The sequence below is a fragment of the Triticum aestivum genome, chromosome 1B, assembly GCF_018294505.1.
Source record: "Triticum aestivum cultivar Chinese Spring chromosome 1B, IWGSC CS RefSeq v2.1, whole genome shotgun sequence".
In the NCBI taxonomy this organism is placed as follows: domain Eukaryota; kingdom Viridiplantae; phylum Streptophyta; class Magnoliopsida; order Poales; family Poaceae; genus Triticum; species Triticum aestivum.
In genome coordinates, this window is record NC_057795.1 from 606,036,214 (window position 1) to 606,054,327 (window position 18,114).

General features: G+C 46.5%; 1 protein-coding gene across 3 annotated transcripts; it reads right to left on the reverse strand.

The window, feature by feature from the left end:
* Window positions 1-1,618: 1,618 nt before the first annotated feature.
* LOC123141987 (glycerophosphodiester phosphodiesterase GDPDL7) lies at window positions 1,619-6,518 on the reverse strand. 3 transcript variants are annotated; one of them, XM_044561040.1, is made up of 11 exons: window positions 6,105-6,518; window positions 5,504-5,950; window positions 5,208-5,330; window positions 4,742-5,035; window positions 4,327-4,454; window positions 3,731-4,232; window positions 3,495-3,560; window positions 3,106-3,402; window positions 2,876-3,015; window positions 2,275-2,761; window positions 1,619-2,157 (listed from the first exon to the last, which is right to left on the reverse strand). In XM_044561040.1, exons 3-11 carry the CDS (start codon window positions 5,305-5,307, stop codon window positions 1,886-1,888), a joined length of 2,286 nt encoding a protein of 761 aa, XP_044416975.1. In that variant the 5' UTR covers window positions 5,308-5,330; window positions 5,504-5,950; window positions 6,105-6,518; the 3' UTR covers window positions 1,619-1,885. The 3 variants fall into 3 exon arrangements, with proteins under 3 accessions (XP_044416975.1, XP_044416961.1, XP_044416969.1); XM_044561026.1 differs by having other exon boundaries at window positions 5,504-6,518; XM_044561034.1 differs by having other exon boundaries at window positions 5,499-6,518.
* Window positions 6,519-18,114: the final 11,596 nt, after the last annotated feature.

Below are 18,114 nucleotides of genomic sequence, written 5' to 3' on the forward strand. Positions count from 1 at the left end.
CCTGCGAGAGAGCAGCAGGAGTGATTAGCTAGCTAGAAATGAGTTTGAAGATGATGATGTGCTACCTATTACTATGATGATAAAATAGCTAGTGTTGGTGGTAATGACTATGATGATTATTATTAGCTAGTGTTAGTGGTGATTAAATAAATATTGTTGATGATAATGACTATGATGATGATTAAATAGCTTGTGCCGGCGGATTAGATTCAAGTGGAGGCAACATGTGGTGCACATCGAAAGTACTACTAGTCCAAACTAGATCAAGTTTGGATTAGTAGTATACTTTTGACATGCACCACATATTGCCTCCACTTGAACCTAATCCACCTTCATTTGACACACTGTTATGGACATAATGATGTAAACCTCATAACTGGTATTGTACCAATATTTTGTACGATGGAGAGAAAGCCGCATAAATACACTAAAAATAAAAAAAATAAAAAATGAATACTAGTAGAAATTGAGAGAAAACGCGCTGCCACTAGTTTCATTAGCAGTAGCGTGGGGTTGAACAAACGCTGCAGCTAGTTGTCCTAGCAGTAGCGCGCGCCGGCACGCGTTACTGCTAAGCAATAGTTGTAGCGCCTTATTAGTAGCGCGCCTACCTGCGCTACTAGTGAGCACAAAACCAGCGCTACTGCTAGGGTTTTCCCTAGTAATGTTTGTTAATGTAACTTGTTAATTGGTTTGGTTTCCTTGTATGTCTTATGTGCTAAACCCTTGTGACTAACTACCATGTTTCCTTGTATGTTTGCAAGGCACCTGCCAGATCAAGAAATGAAGCTACTCCACCTGCAAGATCAATGAATGAAGATACTCCACCAGCAAGATCACAACAGCCACCATCGAGATCACAACAGCCACCAGCAAGATCACAGCAGCCACCAGCAAGGTCAGCTACTGCAAGGTCTGCTTCTGCAAGATCTGCAAGAAGGTCAGCTAGTGCAAGTGTTCCAAGGCCTTTCACTGCCCCAAGATTTGCTGTTGAAGCTTCATCTTCTGGTCCCTCTACTTCTGGTGCTCCTCCTTCAAGTGTCCCAAGGAGTCATACTGGCTGGATGTCATTCTTTACTGCCAGTGGTTCCTCTCTATTGGGTTGTGTCTGCTCGGAGCTGAGTATGTCATGGCGGCTTTTTTGTGTGGCCAGACTCTTCCTCAAGGTTTGGCAGGATAGTTGTGTGTAGCTTTTGGCGGAAAATTGGTCTTCGACAGGGTCAATGTCGACGATGATAACGTTTGCTGATGCCATCTTCCTCCTTGAAGGCGTTTTCGAAAGATTTTGCTCACCACTCCCCGGTCAGCGATCATGTTGGTGGTGATCTAGGTAGATGTTTCTCTTTCTCCTTCTTTGGTTTTTGCCTTAGTTTTCCTCATAAAAATCGGTCCACTTGGTATTTACTCCCTCCGTCCCGAATTGAGTGACGCAGAGGAAGAGCTAAGCTAGTACAAATTTTGTATACAAATGGCGTCAGTTAAATCGGGACAGAGGGAGTATTTGTGTTTTCTCCATCTATCTTATATGAAACCGGCATTTAATTTGCATTTTCTCCATCTATCTATATGAAATCGGCATCAGCAGAACGCCTACCTTGCATTATAAAAACAAAGTTGCTCACTTTAAAATCAAACTTTGTCCGAATACTCAGTACACAAATGTTGTTCTAGTGCCACGTAACTAGGTAACTAACGCATTCCAGTATGTAATGCACAAGCACAATGAACTTAGCGAATCTCGCAAAGAGTGGGGTGGGGATTTTTTTTTTAGAAACACAATGCAGACGCAGACGCTCACAACACGTGCACACACCTTCTATGAGAGCACCCATGTCAAGTTTAGGACTTGAACCTGGATGGGCTGGTTCCACCACAAGAAAGAAACCTAGTCATCTAGGCTAGCCATATTGATGTTGTACTCAGGTTTCCCCGTCGCCGTCTCCTTGGGCGCCAGGCGGCAGCGGAAGGTCCGGAACATGGGGTCGTTGGGGCACAACGGCAGCTGCTGTTGCAGGATGTCCTGGGGCTCGAGCACCGGCGCCGGAGGGGGCGCCGGAGGTACCGAGCCACTGTTAGCCAGCTGGAGCAAGCCGCCGGGTTCGGCGGGGCTGATCGTGTAGGGAAGGTTCTTGTTTTCGTAGTTGGAGCATGGGCTCCCTGAAATCCATCCACCAAAGAGATCAGTCAGATTATATATTTCATTGTGCGTCAGGAAGAGAAGATTTAACCAAGCGTCCATGGTGTCCATCAAGCAAAGCAGATACTACTACTTACTGAAGTATGCAGCTGCAGTGGCAGGGAACTCGGTCACGATCCCATCGGCGCCTACCGACATCGTGTCCGTGGCGATCTCCACCAAGGGGTCGGCCCAGTAGTCGAACGCGAGGTTCATGAACTCATTCTTGAGGACGCCGACATACACATGCAGATTGCCGGCATGCAGCCTGTCGACCAAGGAATTGGTGAACCCCTCCAGGAAGAAGCCGTTGACCCGCACGGCAGAGCTGCGCCTGAGCTTCACCGCGTTTGCAAACTCTGATATCTCATCCACCGAAGGCTTGGAGGCGTCGCTTATGTCGAACTCGATCGTCAGCACCCGCTGGAACTTGGGGAACGTCTTGAACACCGCAAGCACCGGGGCGTCCTCTGACTGTATGAGCACGCGCTGCTTACAGGTCTCCTTGTCGTACCCGGACTTGACAAGCGCTTTGGAGACCGCATCCACCACGTCAAGGCTTCTGGTTATAAGGTACGTAGCATGCTGCACTCGGTAGGTACAAGACCTCTCTTGATCAGTTGGACAGAATAACAACATAGGTAACAGGAGCGAGCAAATGAATCATGTCAAAAGTTTGATGCTATATATGCTGTCTACCTCTATGCCGATCAGTATACCAGTGATGTTGCTGGCTTTTGCAAAATCAAGGAACTCAGCCAGTGTCATAAATTTGCCAGCGTTCTTCGCCGCAGGATTTCTCTCCAGGCGTGCGTCTGCGAATGGACCGACAAGATTGGCTGCTCCGGTGAACAAAAAACATGTGACATCAATGTTAGTGTATGCAAATCTTTGGCAGAACAAAATAAGGAGTATGTCTTGCTTCGCACGTTTTAAGGTTTGGATCTCACTCCATAAGAGATCGAACGAGAAAATGCCCGACTTGTTCTGTATCTCATTGACAGTGGTCATTTTTCCCAAGAAAGTTGTGGCTGCTGTCGTGCTGCTGTTGAGATCTGTAGAGCCCAGGCAGAAGGCGACTCCGTCTTTCGACATCCGGACCCAGCAATCTATTATGTCCGCGCCATCTTTCACCGCTTGTTGGTAGGCAAGGTCCGTGCTGTCTGAGAAGACGCCACTCGCACCATTGTGGGTTATGATCAGTGGCCTGGTGTTTTCTCCTACTACTGCTTGAGTGGAGGGATCAGTATATTGTGTTACAAGATGATGATAAGTTAGCAAAGCAACACCATGGATCAGGAGAAGATTGCCAGCTTACCTGTAGGAGCTCCAGCTTTAGCAATAGGAAAAACAAATGCATTGCCCTTGGTATGTGCCATGCACACTGCAATTAAAGGATCCTCATGAAGATGTTGTCAAGGAATCAAAAATGAAGAGCTAAATTGTACGGGTACGTTCCTATCATGTATATAAAGTAACATTTCAAAATTTTCATCAACATCCATTTCAGTTATAGCTTCTTCCAGCATGGCACACATGTTTCTTCGTTCTTACCTATGGCTCCTGATGCGGTAGGTGGATTGTCTGTTAAAACGCCGTCGACCGAGAAGTCTGAATTGTCTATGTACTGCAAGATTTCCGCGCTGGGATCATAGCTGTAGTTGTAACTCATACATGGATCATCATTGGCAAATCCAGATGCGTACACTTCCAGCCCTAGGGCATGTGCATCTTTGACCAAACTGGTAGACGGCTCCAAGTACATATCCTTATTCTGTGGCCAAATAAATTGCTTGGGAACAAGAATCCCCGATGCAAAGGCCTTGATAGATTTCAGGTCTTTCAGAAGTTCTCCATATGTTCTCTTTGTCGTAGGCTCAACAAGGTCTTCACGGAGAAACCGGAAAATCAACTTTATATTGCTTCTGACCTTCCCACTGAGACTTTTTAAGAATGCAAATTCTGGTGAGGAGACGCGAGTGACAGGAAATTCTTTTGGTAGTCCCAATATGTAATCTTCGGCACTTAATCCGTGCTCCAGAAAAAACGAGTTGTACTAAAGAAAATATGAACTTCTATTAGATAGAGAACATGGTGCAGTACAAAGAGATCCTTGGTGAATCTTTGAATGTTAGTGAAACCACATCTACCTCTATGTTGACCCAAATTACATGAAGCTCGCCTTTTTGAGCCAAGACGCTTTGAACCACATTGTCAAGCGACAACAGTTCCTGTGTTCTGTCAAATGTACTTGAGCGAGACAAAACATTCTGAAGCACTGAGGGATAATCAAACCACGTGACAAGTCAATACTTTGCAACAGGAAAAAAAGAGAAGAACTAAAAACAGAACCTAAATGGAAAATCAGAAATGACTTCAAAGGATCAACCATTTGGAAGAAAAAACTTTCAAGGATCCATTTGAACCTTATTCACTCCAAATATGGAAAAATATATGTGATTTTACCACGTTTGCAATTGCTAACTTCATCATGGAGCATGGATAAAGTACTTTGATTTTACGGTTACGATTTTCAAGATAACCAAGATTATTTTTTCTGCTTACATAGGACACTATGTAGCTCCTCTGATTTGAAATCCAGAGAAAACCATCCTTGAACCTCTCGTCCATTCACTTGATAAGTTGAGCCCCTGTCAGCGAACTTCTCAGCAATATTTGACGAATTGTCAAGTCTCAAGCTGCCATGGCAGAAGCCCACACCGTCGCTGGAGAATTGCAGGTCGCAGAACAGAACCACCTCACACAAGCTACTTCCCATTGCCATGCTGTATGCAAGCTGGCTTGACTCAGGCACTACTCCAGACAACCCCCCACGAGCAATGACTAGAGGACGATGACCTGTAGGACAGTACTAGAAAGATTAGCAGCAAGGCAGACAAACCATAATGTAGGCTGAAAGAACATACTTTCTAGCTCACATTCTTCTATACAAAATACGCGCTTTTCCTTTGTCGCATGCTAAACAAAAAAAAATCCCAATTCATAACTCAGCAATGGGCCAGATGCTTACCACTCAGAGTCAGCCATCCCGGTACTGGAGGATCCGAAGCAGCCTTGGTTCCATGAAGAAGTAAGAGGATCAAGAAAACGAGAGGATATCTTGCTCCCATTCAGGTTAGAGACGAGCACCTTGCTGCATCACACAAATTTCACAACAGATGCAACATACGTAAGTACCATGCGTTCACAACAGATGCAAGATAGACAAATCTGTGTCTCTTCATGAATCAATTCAGAAAATAATCACAGAGGCGCAAGCAAAACAGTTGCAGAATTAAGGGAAAGGATGACAGCATCTCACCAGACCTTGTGGGGAAATTCAGGCTTCAAATGTGCTAGCACGACGGAGTGGGTTTGGGGAAAGGGATCTAGCACCCACAAAACTAGAGGAACTAAATTGTGGATAGGAGGCAAGCAAGGCATGCATGCAAGGTCTCTAAATCAGACTGTGGAGAGGAGGCAAAGGAGGAGGCAGAAGACAAGGCGAAAGGCTTCTAAAAATAGGGGCCTCCCAGACGATGGACAAGTTTCGACATGGCATGGATGATCATCTCTCACTCACTTGTATGGCCAGTCTCTTCTCCACCTCAACTGCCAGAAAAACTTCTCCTTATATAAAAATGTAAAAGGGAAAGAAACAGAGGGATGATTTTCTTTTCGTGCCATTGCTGGAGCCAGAGGAACTCCATCCAAGGATCCTAGACTAGATATCCTGGACATGTTGGGCGCCTTCTCTACGCTCCCTTGCTGAATCTACATGCATATGTTCAGAATTCAGATAGATTACATGGGACCAGACACAACATATATAAGATGAAAATTCCACAACGCAGATGTTAATTTTAAGAAATCTAGCAAAATTTACAGAAATAATTGGTCATGAGAACATAAAAGGCCAGCATTGGACCTGAGGCTTTGACCTCTGTATGCTTTCTCCCATTTCCCCAATTAGAGACGCCCGCGAAATCTCACCACGAACGGAACTGACTGCGGAGGCTGTGCGCAGGAGACGGGTCGAGCACTACGGAGGGGAGGAATAACGACGAGGACATAGGGTTTTCTCCGACGGGAGTAATGGATGGACGGAGAGGCGGCGGCGCTCCGCAGCCCTGCATACCCTAGGCGCCGAGAGGAGGAGCGCGGAGGGCAGCGGCCCTCGCTATCCGCCGCGCGCCGGTGGGGGCGGCGGGGATGGGTGGTGGAAGTGGCAGGAGTTGGAGGAAGAAGGCGGCACGGCGCCATTGGATTCCGGCCGCCGGCAGACGGGACGAAGGCGAGGCGAGGCGGCTGCTGAGCGGCGGAGCGTGCATCGATGCACCGCGCTCACTTCACTTGGGAGGTGAAACCCAGCCGGATTAAAAATATTTAAAAATCGATGGAATTGTTGAGCCGGAAAAGTCATTTTTGTGCCAAGAGCTCAAATGCTCCTTTTGTGAACAGTAAGATAACATTAAATAGAAAAAATAAATATTTCTGACTTTTTTTAAGAAACATTGTTTAGTTTTCTTCATGAGATCTGAAACTCCGAGAAAAGTCAAACATTCCAAAATGCTTTTAAAAAAAATAATCTTTTGGGCATCATTTTTTTCCTTTTGCCCAAAGCATGAGGAATGTTTTCTCGTCACGAAAATTTACACGTATGTGAAAATTCAACAATGTTTGATGGTTCACGAAGGTCCAATTGAGCTTAGGGGGCAGAAACTCCACATCCTATTTTTGTGAGCATATACTACTACATACGCAGAAAATTCAGATCGAGAAATAATTCCTACCATGAAAAATATCGCACACGAGCTATATGCAAGCCACCAGAAAAAACATCGGGTATAAGTCAATTTCGCATGCTGGAAGAAGGTGACTGTGGTGGAGCTCGAGGACGAGGTGCAACTTCGATGGCAAGGACGAGGTGCAATTTTGCATGCATGACAGTGCTTCAAGCGGCAGCGAGGTGCAACTTCGATGGCGAGGACGAGCCAAGAACTCGTCGGAGACGGGGACAACGCTGAGAGCGATAGCGAGCTACAACGTTGCCGGTGGAGGCGAGAAGGCAGGTTGACATGTGCGTCAGTGGGATTGCGGGTGCCTGAACAGGAGGTCGGGGAGGGAAGGGGGTGTTAGAGGGATGACTTTGGGTGGCGGCAAACATGGCGATGGGGAAAGGTTGAGGGGAGGGCGGCATTGTGTTAGAAGGCGACGCAAAAGAAAGAAAATGAGCAATGACGATGCAGTCCTGGCCACTAGATGGTGCTCCGATGACCAAAGAAAAAATGATTTGCACCAAAAGAAAAAAAAACAATCAACCTACACTTAGTCAGTGCCGACAAATATATGTCCATGTTGTATTTATCTAGTATTGTGGATGTTCATATTTTCTCACTGTAAACTTAGTTCGTGAAACGTATTTTGAAAATGAGGGAGTGCCTGATTCAAAATTCAAAACTTGGGTGGCATTTCGTGTTTGCAAGCACCTATACACATAATTAGTGCTTATTTTCACGGGAGATCCGGCCATCCTTGGCTTCGAACTGCTGATGGGCTCAAGATAGCTTCAGTAACCAGCAACGGTAAGGAGCTCAGAAACCAAACAGTTATCACAACAATCTACTGGACATACATTTTACAGACCTTGTTTTTTCTTAACACAGTGTTGACATTAGATTTTGGCATGGTCAAAAACGTAATTAAGAAGGTTTCAAATGGAAAAGTGCTCAAAGTGAGAAAGTTCCGTATCATCAAAAAAAGAAACTTTGATATTTGGGCCGTAGCCATCCGATCTAATCTCTAAGGCCGAAGTTGTGTTTGAAGTACTGAGATTTTGCATTCAAAACACTATTCGGCTGATTATGCCCCCAAGATGGCCTCATATGTGAAAAGTTTCTATACGGATTGTCTTCGTCTCGTCGAAACGATCGATTTTGATATAAGAAACGTCTAAATCAAAGCTCGTATGCAAAAGTTAGAGTCAAAACGATGTGCTGCATAAGTCTGCGCTGGAAGTTCCGGGCAAAACTTCCAGGATAAACCGAAAGTTTGCACGCCGTGCGCCCCGAAACTGGAATTTTAACATTATTTGCAGATTTGCGGGGCCGATTTCAACATCAAGATGACCTTGGATGAAAAAGTGATCAACTAAGGAATTTTTCTGCATTGCAAGATCTACAACTTTGCTTTTTGGACCATCGCGATCCGAAGCCATATGTGACCTCCAGGGGCTGTGTAAGAGGGCTACTTGATGTGATTTTAGCCCGGAAGTTCCGGGCTGACCGGAAGTCCCGGCCCTCGTAGTCCGAGTTAGGTTATTTTTTGATGTTTTGGACGTGATTTGAGTCCTTTTCTTGTACGGGAAGTCCAGCCGCCTCATATATATGTAAGGGGTGACGGCCGATTGAACAACACACAATCGAACAAATCATATACCACTTTTTATCATTTATCTTTTCTCCTTAACCCTAGTTCTTCTTCTTTCTCGTTCTTTGCTTGTTCTTCTTCATTGCAGGGCGGCGAACCTCGAGGCCCTAGGGGCGATCAGGTCGACCTAGGGCAGCCCATAGCCCGCGCGCCCTGACGGGGTCCCTCCCGGGCGTGTGGGGTTTCGGGTCTACAAAAGCGCCCACCGGATTATCCTGCGTACCGCGCTTCCGGCGGGTCTCCTTTGACGTGAGCAGCGGTGCATCACCCCCGGCGTTGAGGGTACACGGTGACATGTTCGTGTGCGAACACACAGGATGGTATTGACTCATAATGAAACGTCATGGGGATACAAACACAATGAATACAGATCCGGCCTTTGCATAATTAGCATGCACACGGCCAATGGTCCTTAGAGCAACTCCAATGGGCCGACCCAAACGGACAGCGCTTTTGTTCGCTTTTCGTCCGTTTGGGTCGGCCAGGCGGACGTGCGCGTCCGCATTCTGAAATGGGTCGGCTTGGCCGCCCAACGGGAGGCAGACACAAATGTGCCGGCATGCAAAAAAAATGACCGCATGAAATAAACTTAAAATAAACATAATTAAACATACGTGGCCGGTCAAACGCCAGCCAAAGTCCACTTAAACATAATTAAACATTAATTAAAACATTAAAAAAAAGTCTGTGCCCGCCTTCTGCTGCCCCGCACGCTGCCCTAGATGTTGTTGGCCTTGCCCTTGCCCTTCGCGTCGACGCCGCCGTTGCCATCGCCGGTGAGGTCGATGAAGACGGGAGCAGGGCCTGCCCACCCGAACGCTGCCTGGTACGCTGCCAGGGTAACCTCCTCCGGCGTCTGCTAGGGCGGCGGCATTGCGGCTAGCCGCACGCGCTCCTCCTCGTCCTCCTCGAGCCGGAGCGCTTCCGCATCACGCTGGAGCATGACCTCGTAGCGCATCTGCTGCTCGCCGTCGGCCTGCTCCTGGCGGAGCCAGTGCGCCTTCCAGCGCTCGAGGTGGGCGGCCTCCTGCTCTGGTGTGACGCCCCCGATTCAAACGTACACTAATCATGCACGCAAACGTGTAAGATCAAGATCAGGGACTCATGGGAAGATATCACAACACACCTCTAAAAGTAAAACAAGTCATATGAGCATCATATTACAAGCCAGGGGGCTCGAGGGCTCGAATACAAGTGCTCGACATAAACAAGTCAGTGGAAGCAACAATATCTGAGTACAGACATAAGTTAAACAAGTTGCTATAAGATGGCTAGCACAAACTGGGATACAGATCAAAAGAGGTGCAGGCCTCCTGCCTGGGATCCTCCTAAACTACTCCCGGTCGTCGTCAGCGGCCTGCACGTAGTAGTAGGCACCTTCAGTGTAGTAGTCATCGTCAACGGTGGCGTCTGGCTCCTGGGCTCCAACGTCTAGTTGCGGCATCCGAGAAGAAGAGAAAAACGGGGGAAAAGAGGAAGCAAAGCAATCGTGAGTACTCATCCAAAGTACTCGCAAGCAAGAAGCTACACTATATATGCATGGGTATATGTGTAAGGAGGCCATATTAGTGGACTGAACTGCAGAATGCCAGAATAAGAGGGGGATAGCTAGTCCTATCGAAGACTACGCTTTTGGCAGCCTCCGTCTTGCAGCATGTAGAAGAGAGTAGACTGAAGTCCTCCAAGTAGCATCGCATAGCATAATCCTACCCGGTGATCCTCCCCTCGTCGCCCTGTGGAAAAGCGATCACCGGGAAGTCTGTGGAACTTGTCTGGGTGTGTTTTATTAAGTATCCGGTTCTAGTTGTCATAAGGTCAAGGTACAACTCCGGGTTGTCCTTTTACCAAGGGACACGGCTATTCGAATAGATAAACTTCCCTGCAGGGGTGCACCACATAACCCAACATGCTCGATCCCATTTGGCCGGACACACTTTCCTGGGTCATGCCTGGCCTCGGAAGATCAACACGTCACAGCCCCACCTAGGCACAACAGAGAGGTCAACATGCCGGTCTAAATCCTATGCGCGCAGGGGTCTGGGCCCATCGCCCATTGCTCACCTGCATGTTGCGAGGGCGGCCGGAAGCAGACCTAGCAACCTCCATTACAAAGGAAGTCACGTTACGCGGTCCAATCTGGCGCACGCTGCTCCGTCGCTGACGTCAAGAAGGCTTCGGCTGATACCACGACGTCGAGTGCCCATATCTTTCCCGCGTAGTTGGTTAGTGCGTATAGGCCAGTGGCCAGACTCAGATCAAATACCAAGATCTCGTTAAGCGTGTTATTATGAAGTAACCGTGAACGTCGAGCAGGGCCAGGCCCACCTCTCGCCTAGGTGGTCTCAACCTGTCCTGTCGCTCCGCCACATAGAAACAGTCGGGGGCCGTCGGGAACCCAGGCCCACCTCTACCGGGATGAAGCCACCTGTCCATCCAGCCCCCACATCGAAATCACTTGTGGGTACTCAACGAGCTGACCTGACTTTAGTCACCATCTGTATAGTATGTATATATGAATAATATAAACCCGTGATCACCTCCCAAGTGATCACGACCCGATAGTATAGCAAGGTAGACTGACAAGAATGTAGGGCCAATGATGATAAACTAGCATCCTGTACTAAGCATTTAGGATTGCGGATAAGGTATCAATGACTGTAGCAACAATGACAGGCTATGCAACAGAATAGGAGTAACCGAACAGTAACATGCTACACTACTCTAATGCAAGCAGTATAGAGAAGAATAGGTGATATCTGGTGATCAAGGGAGGGGGGCTTGCCTGGTTGCTCTGGCAAGGAGGGGTCGTCAACTCCGTAGTTGAACTAGGGGGTCGTCGGCAGCCTCGGGGTCTACCGGAAAGAAGTAACGAAGGGGGAACACAATAAATAATAGAGCAATCAAAGTATAACAAAGCGTAGCATGGCAATACGCGGTGCTAGAGGTGACCTAACGCAGTAGTAGGTGATACCGGCGAAAGGGGGAAACATCCGGGAAAGTATCCCGGGTGTTTCGCGTTTTCGGACAAGTGAACTGGAGGGGGAAAGTTGCGTGTTCGCTATGCTAGGGATGTTTGGCGGACAGACGGGTTGCGTATCTGGATTCGGCTCGTCGTTCTGAGCAACTTTCATGTATAAAGTATTTTCATCCGAGTTACGGATTATTTTATATTAATTTTTAAAGTTTTAATTCAATTTTGGGATTAACAGATTTTAATTAATTAAAAAAGGTAATTATTGGGTCAGCGTTACATCAGCATGATGTCAGCAGGTCTACAGGTTGACTAGGTCAACCCTGGCAGATGGGGCCCGTTCGTCATAGTCTCAGGTTAATTAAACATGGTTAAATAATTAACTAAATGATTAGGTTAATCTAATACAACATTAATTAAGTTAATTAATTCCTTAATTAATTAATTAATATATTTTTTAAACTCTCTTTTTTTAACGTTCAGGGGCTGGGCCCCACTTGTCATAGGGCCAGTGGTTAACGGGGCAGGCGCTCGTGCCCGAGGCCACCAGGGGGCGGGGAACACCCGGGCGCCCAGGAGGGCGCGCGCCGGTGGCCACGACGCGGCCGGAGCCGCTGGGAAGGGACCGGTGACCGGAGGCGGCGTATGAGGGCGAGGTGGGACTGGCAGCAGAGGTAGGCAGGGGAGGCAGAGCTGCGCGTCAGCAACAGCAGAGGTGGGACGGGCGGTGGCAGCAACAGCAGCAGATGCAGGGGAGGCGTGGCCGGCGGTCTCGCTACAGTGGGCGGCGATGCGAGGAACCGGGGCGTCGGGGGCAGGCACGCGCGGCGCAGGGCACGCGCGGCCATGGCAATAGGCACGACCGAGAGGAGGCCACGGTCGCACGCTGGTGCGGGCACGGCGGGAGTGGGTTGAGGCGGAGGCGGGGCGCGCGTCCGCCGCGGCGAGCGCGCGCAGGCGCGTGGTGACCGGGAGGGATGGGGATAGAGGAGGGGCGCATGCTCATGGTGGCCGCAGGGGAGTGGCAGTGGGGCGCGGGGAGGAAGACGGGGACGGCCGGCGACGAGGAGGCAGTCCGGTGGGAAGGAGGAAGCAGGCCGGTGAAGTAGTCCGGCGAGGTCCTCGGGCGGCGAGGTGGCCGCGGCGGGATCCGTGGAGGCGCGGCGTCGGGCTTGCAGGGAGGGCGCCGTTGCCCCCTGATCTAGATCGGGAGAGAGGAAGGAGGGGGTCATGGGGGAAAGTGGGGGTAGCGGTTAGGGTTTCAGGGTGGTGTGGGGATATGGGTGCGGCTGGTGGGCCGGCCTGGGGTTGGCCTAGATGGCCAGATGGGCCATTCGACCCAGGGAGAGTGAGGGGCTTTACCCATTTTCTTTTTGTCTGTTTTATTTTTATTTCTTTTATGTTTTCTCTTAGTGTCACCTTATTATAGTTTAAATGAAATACAAAACTAGTTCCTAATTTAGTTTTAATAAATATGCCACTGCCCCAATGGTTTCGAGCAATAAAATAAATTAGCTTAATATTCTATTAATTGAAAAAGGCATTTAAATATTTGTTTGTATTACTGTTTTATTTATTTCAGTGCAATTAAATACTTTATAAAAATGTGGATTCTCCACCAAAATTATTTATGCAATATTTGGCACAACCCGAACATTTTAGTTTTTAAAATTTGAAAACCTTTATCGTTTGACTTAAATTCAAATTCAAATTTGAATCGTTTGAACTAACGCGGATTTGGAACAGTAATCAGAGGTGACGTGGCATCATTAGCATAGGTTCACTGTAGCTTGATTATCCGGGCGTCACAATTCTCCTCCACTACAAGAAATCTCGTCCCGAGATTTAAGCGGGGGAGTAAGGGGGAAGGTATTAGTTACGAAATTCTAACGAATCTTCTCTTTCTTAGTTGCTCTTCTCGAAGAGGTCGATCCATTACATTGATGTCTTCATTTCTCTACTTCAGGTCATCATGATCAAGCCGTCATCCTTTCTTCGGGAGTTCCATCGTACTTACGAATAGGTAACGGGGCAGATCGGCAATGACAAAATGCTATAAGGGTAATAATCTGGGATTAACCAATGAATGAGCCTATGAGTACCTCTCGAGTCGAACAAATAAACCACATCGAGAGTAAAGTTCAAAGGTACAATATGGAGTTTCAAGTAGATAGGCAATCATTCAATGCGTAGTCAGAAGGTGAAAGGGTTCAGGGCAACGTGAATAAGTATTGCGTCTGATACCATAATAGAGCACTAGGAAGGTGGCCCGTGAATTAAATACGAAATCAAGCGCGAGGATTAACTATGGAAACAGGGGGTGTACAGGAGAGTCAGGTCTTGATCCTGTGGAATTGTGGGTTATGGGCCCACCATGTGGGTTAAAAGTAGGAAGGGCGGAGACGTCTTGCGTGATCATGCAAGCAAGGTATGTCAGAGGGTAGCCTGTCGATTATGTTGGCAACAACATCGGTACCAAGGGCGAGGGACGAAGAGAACCATTTTCTTGCTCGTTGAAACGAGACGGACCAGTAGGCAAAGTTCTCGTCCATCGATGGTTACCGAAATGTCATTAACAATAGTAATAGGGTCTTACTGACAGAGTTGTACACCAAGGTGTTTGTACAAGCAGGGAATTATTACTGCTTATATAATATAGATCATAGAAAGGGTTTAAACAAACCAATGGAAAGGGAAAAGTGTTTATCAGATTTAATCAGAACAATGGAAAGAAAAATGTGTTTAAACACATAATTCTTAGGAGTATATCCTTCCCATGTACAAGCAGAACATGGCATACATGCTAGGGGAGCAAGTACCCAACCATTCAGATAAGAGGCAAGGATTAATCAAGATGTTACCCATACAATAGTGTTTGGATAACTGATCAAGAAACATTTAGCATCGTGCCTCCAATGTTCTTGTTGAAGAACGGGGTATCATAGTCATGCTTTAAGTAGCAATTGTATGGTGTTTCAATCAAGGGCCAGACTTTGGATACACAAATGATCCATCAGGAGCAACTTATAAACAAGTCTTAGAATTTCCTCCAGGGAGAATGGTTATCCTTGCAAAAGAAATTATAATGATAGGTTCTCCAGCCAGGCGTGGTAGGCATGACATCATATTACTAGGTCATCAAAGGACCAACATCATAACTCCTGGAAAGTTGTCCCAACCATCATATCTGGCCGAGATTCAGATCCGATTGGTGTCATGATACCTCGGACTCAGGATGTCCGAGAAGAAAAAGTGTGACACAAATTGACGAAATGACATTGCAAGATTTTCGGGAAATGAACTATGGGAGCGGGTTCCTGAAGCAATAGTTCATCATTAAACCAAGGAGGGGATGAGGAGATGGCTGATGGGCTCAGTGACAATTCATCAAGATTTCCAACAAGAAGGATTTCCACAATTATGTGAACAAGGAGATAACAATTGTCGAACCAAATGATATAATGATGTATGTTCGAGGAAAACATACACAGTTAAACATTGGTTGAAAGGTGCACCCGAAATATGGGCTTAAATAGCATGATCAATGTTAGAATGGTGGTTCGATAACCAATGGTCTAAGAATGAAATATCGACCATTAATTTCAAAGTAATAGGGTTGCTAGAAGTTTAGGAGTCGCACATCATAGTTCGATTGTCGGTTTTCCGGTTAGAAATAACACGGGGATCAAGGAATGAACAGAGATGACGAGACGTACTACTATATCAAGAATTCTTAAGAGGCGGAGCAATTCTCACAACATCCTTGATATAAAAGATGATAATAATCCAAGGTGGAACATAACATAAGCTGGATAGCAAGGAGCTCCATAACATGATCAAGTTTGTGTCGGAGGGAAGGCAATGATGTCGGTGATGATAATACAAATCATCGAGGGGCAAGGATGGTACTTCTCATCAAGAATTTGATTGTTATCCTAGAAGAGCTCAGAATGTTGATGATGATCACGACACATTTGTCGCGAGATTTCAAGAATATGTAATCGATCGGCGATGACATCAAGTCAAAGGAATGACGAAGCGAAAGGTTATTGGAACCACGAGTACGACACAAACTCAAAATCAAGCTTGCTGTTCAAGGCGAAATGATATGTCGAGGAAAATCGACGTAAGCTTAGCTCATCGTCGAAAGTGGTGCTCTGGGAATAAAGACTAGGTAGCACAGTTAAAATCATCACAACAATGATATAGCCAAACAGGCTAGGAATGACGTGATCGGGTACAAACTCGTACGTAAAGAAGATTACTAAGAGTTGTTGAACCGTAGTGCGGACTCGGTTCAGTTATCGGTGTCTTTGGGTGTTTAATAACTCAGAGCCCGTGAAAAATTGGAATCATTGAGAATGTATTACTTGATGAAGAGCTCATAAGAAGTTATGCAGTTCCATGATAATCTCGAGATACCAGGGGGTAATACTCGACGACAGATCAAAGTAGAGGTTGGACTTGGGTATTGCTCTGTGGAAGAAAGTGCTAAAACTTGCACGAGAAATGGTATTTAAAGGAGAACATGGTCGGAACCACGATTGCAAAAGGCCAGATCCCAGATATACGATGAACTTATACCAAAGGAATAATTAATTTAAGAGAAGCTTTAATGATAAGATCTACATCGTGTCCATGGGCATGAACACGAGGTTCAAGGTTGACTCCCACTTCTTCAATGCATCACCTTTCATTCATTGCTCTATTAAAGTGATTTGAGTGCAAAGACCTACTTGGTGAATTGCCAGAGGAGTATGAACCTTGAAAAACTTTCGGGTTCATACAGATTAAGAAAGGCATAGGTTCAACCCATCGGGGCATCTTAGAAACATATACCACAAACTTCGGAGTAAATAACTCAAGCTCAAAAGCAGAGAATGGTTGACAAAAGCAGGGGATACAATTTACCAAAGGCCTTATGTATCAGGTAAAGAACTCACAAGAATTTTGGTTGTGAAGGACACTGTCGGATAATTACCCAGCAATGGGTATGGCGGTCCACAACGGGGCTGATGTGAGTATCGGTACTCAATCAGGGGAAGAAGGAATGCCAAGGCATCAGATTATAGAAACAACTGACTAGTTCAAAGTTCAAAGGCAAAGAATCATAATTTCCAAATCAAGGGATCAGAGGCAAACACTCTGATTAAGGATGGATAAGTTGAATAGACTTAGGGGTACATTCGACGACAACTTGATTGGTCGAGGACCAGCTCATGTTCAAAATGACATCTGAGCCGGAAGGATGAATTCTAGGATTTGATTGAGGATTGCGAGCATTCGCAACATATCGAATCAAGTGACCCGAAATGATAGTGACAGAGGATGTCAATGGAGATTACTAGAAGTATGGAATTAACCATAATGTAGGAAGGCAAGGAAATCAAGAGCAATGGGCTGCTGAGGATTTTCAAAAAATTGAATGGTATTCCAAGGACTTATGAGAAACACATGAACGGGTAGGGATGAGTGGATACTCGACAAGTGCGAGGAATTATCCGTAGGGGTATTTATGTGGCTAGTAACTGCAAGGCAATAGGCACAAAGTATTCTCGGAATATCCGAAGTATTTCAGGGTATCTTGTAATAACAAGAACAACTGGAAGTGAAGCTATGGACGACAAGTGTATGTAGTTATCCATAAAGATTTATCGGTTGTAGGGATCGCAATGACCAAGGGCACAAGGGTCTCGGGAAAGCATCACAGAGTGTCTTCAGAATCTTCTGGTGCAGCAGGCGATCATCTGGCATGAAGGGGCTCTCTGGGAGGAAGTATTTTCGAGAACCTAAAGTTAGATTTTAGCAAAATCATTTAACTTGAATGCAAGAGAGTTCAGAGTCCCAGAGTAAAGGTCGAGGAATAAAAGATCCTACTACCACCCAATGGCGACGTGGGCCTATAAGCCACACAGCCATGTTAGTAAAAAGTTTGCAATGACTAGTCTCAACTTCGGCCAAGGAGTGTGGAAGGGGGATTCCTACAGGCAGTCGGCTCTAATACCAACTTGTGACGCCCCCGATTCAATCGTACACTAATCATGCACGCAAACGTGTACGATCAAGATCAAGGACTCACGGGAAGATATCACAACACACCTCTAAAAGTAAAACAAGTCATATGAGCATCATATTACAAGCCAGGGGGCTCGAGGGCTCGAATACAAGTGCTCGACATAAACAAGTCAGCGGAAGCAACAATATCTGAGTACAGACATAAGTTAAACAAGTTGCCATAAGATGGCTAGCACAAACTGGGATACAGATCGAAAGAGGCGCATGCCTCCTGCCTGGGATCCACCTAAACTACTCCTGGTCGTCGGCGGCGGCATGCACATAGTAGTAGGCACCTCCAGTGTAGTAGTTGTCGTCGATGGTGGCGTCTGGCTCCTGGGCTCCAACGTCTGGTTGCGGCATCCGAGAAGAAGAGGAAAACGGGGGAAAAGAGGAAGCAAAGCAACCGTGAGTACTCATCCAAAGTACTCGCAAGCAAGAAGCTACACTACATATGCATGGGTATATGTGTAAGGAGGCCATA

What these genes read in the sequence shown, in the direction of transcription:
- LOC123141987 (XM_044561040.1), bottom strand. Translation starts at nt 5,307, where the DNA reads ATGGGAGCAAGATATCCTCTCGTTTTCTTGATCCTCTTACTTCTTCAT. An exon ending in GGAGCTACATAGTGTCCTAT is followed by an intron (nt 4,455 to 4,741) that starts GTAAGCAGAAAA and finishes ATTATCCCTCAG; the next exon opens with TGCTTCAGAATGTTTTGTCT. An exon ending in TGAGATCCAAACCTTAAAAC is followed by an intron (nt 3,016 to 3,105) that starts GTGCGAAGCAAG and finishes TCACCGGAGCAG; the next exon opens with CCAATCTTGTCGGTCCATTC.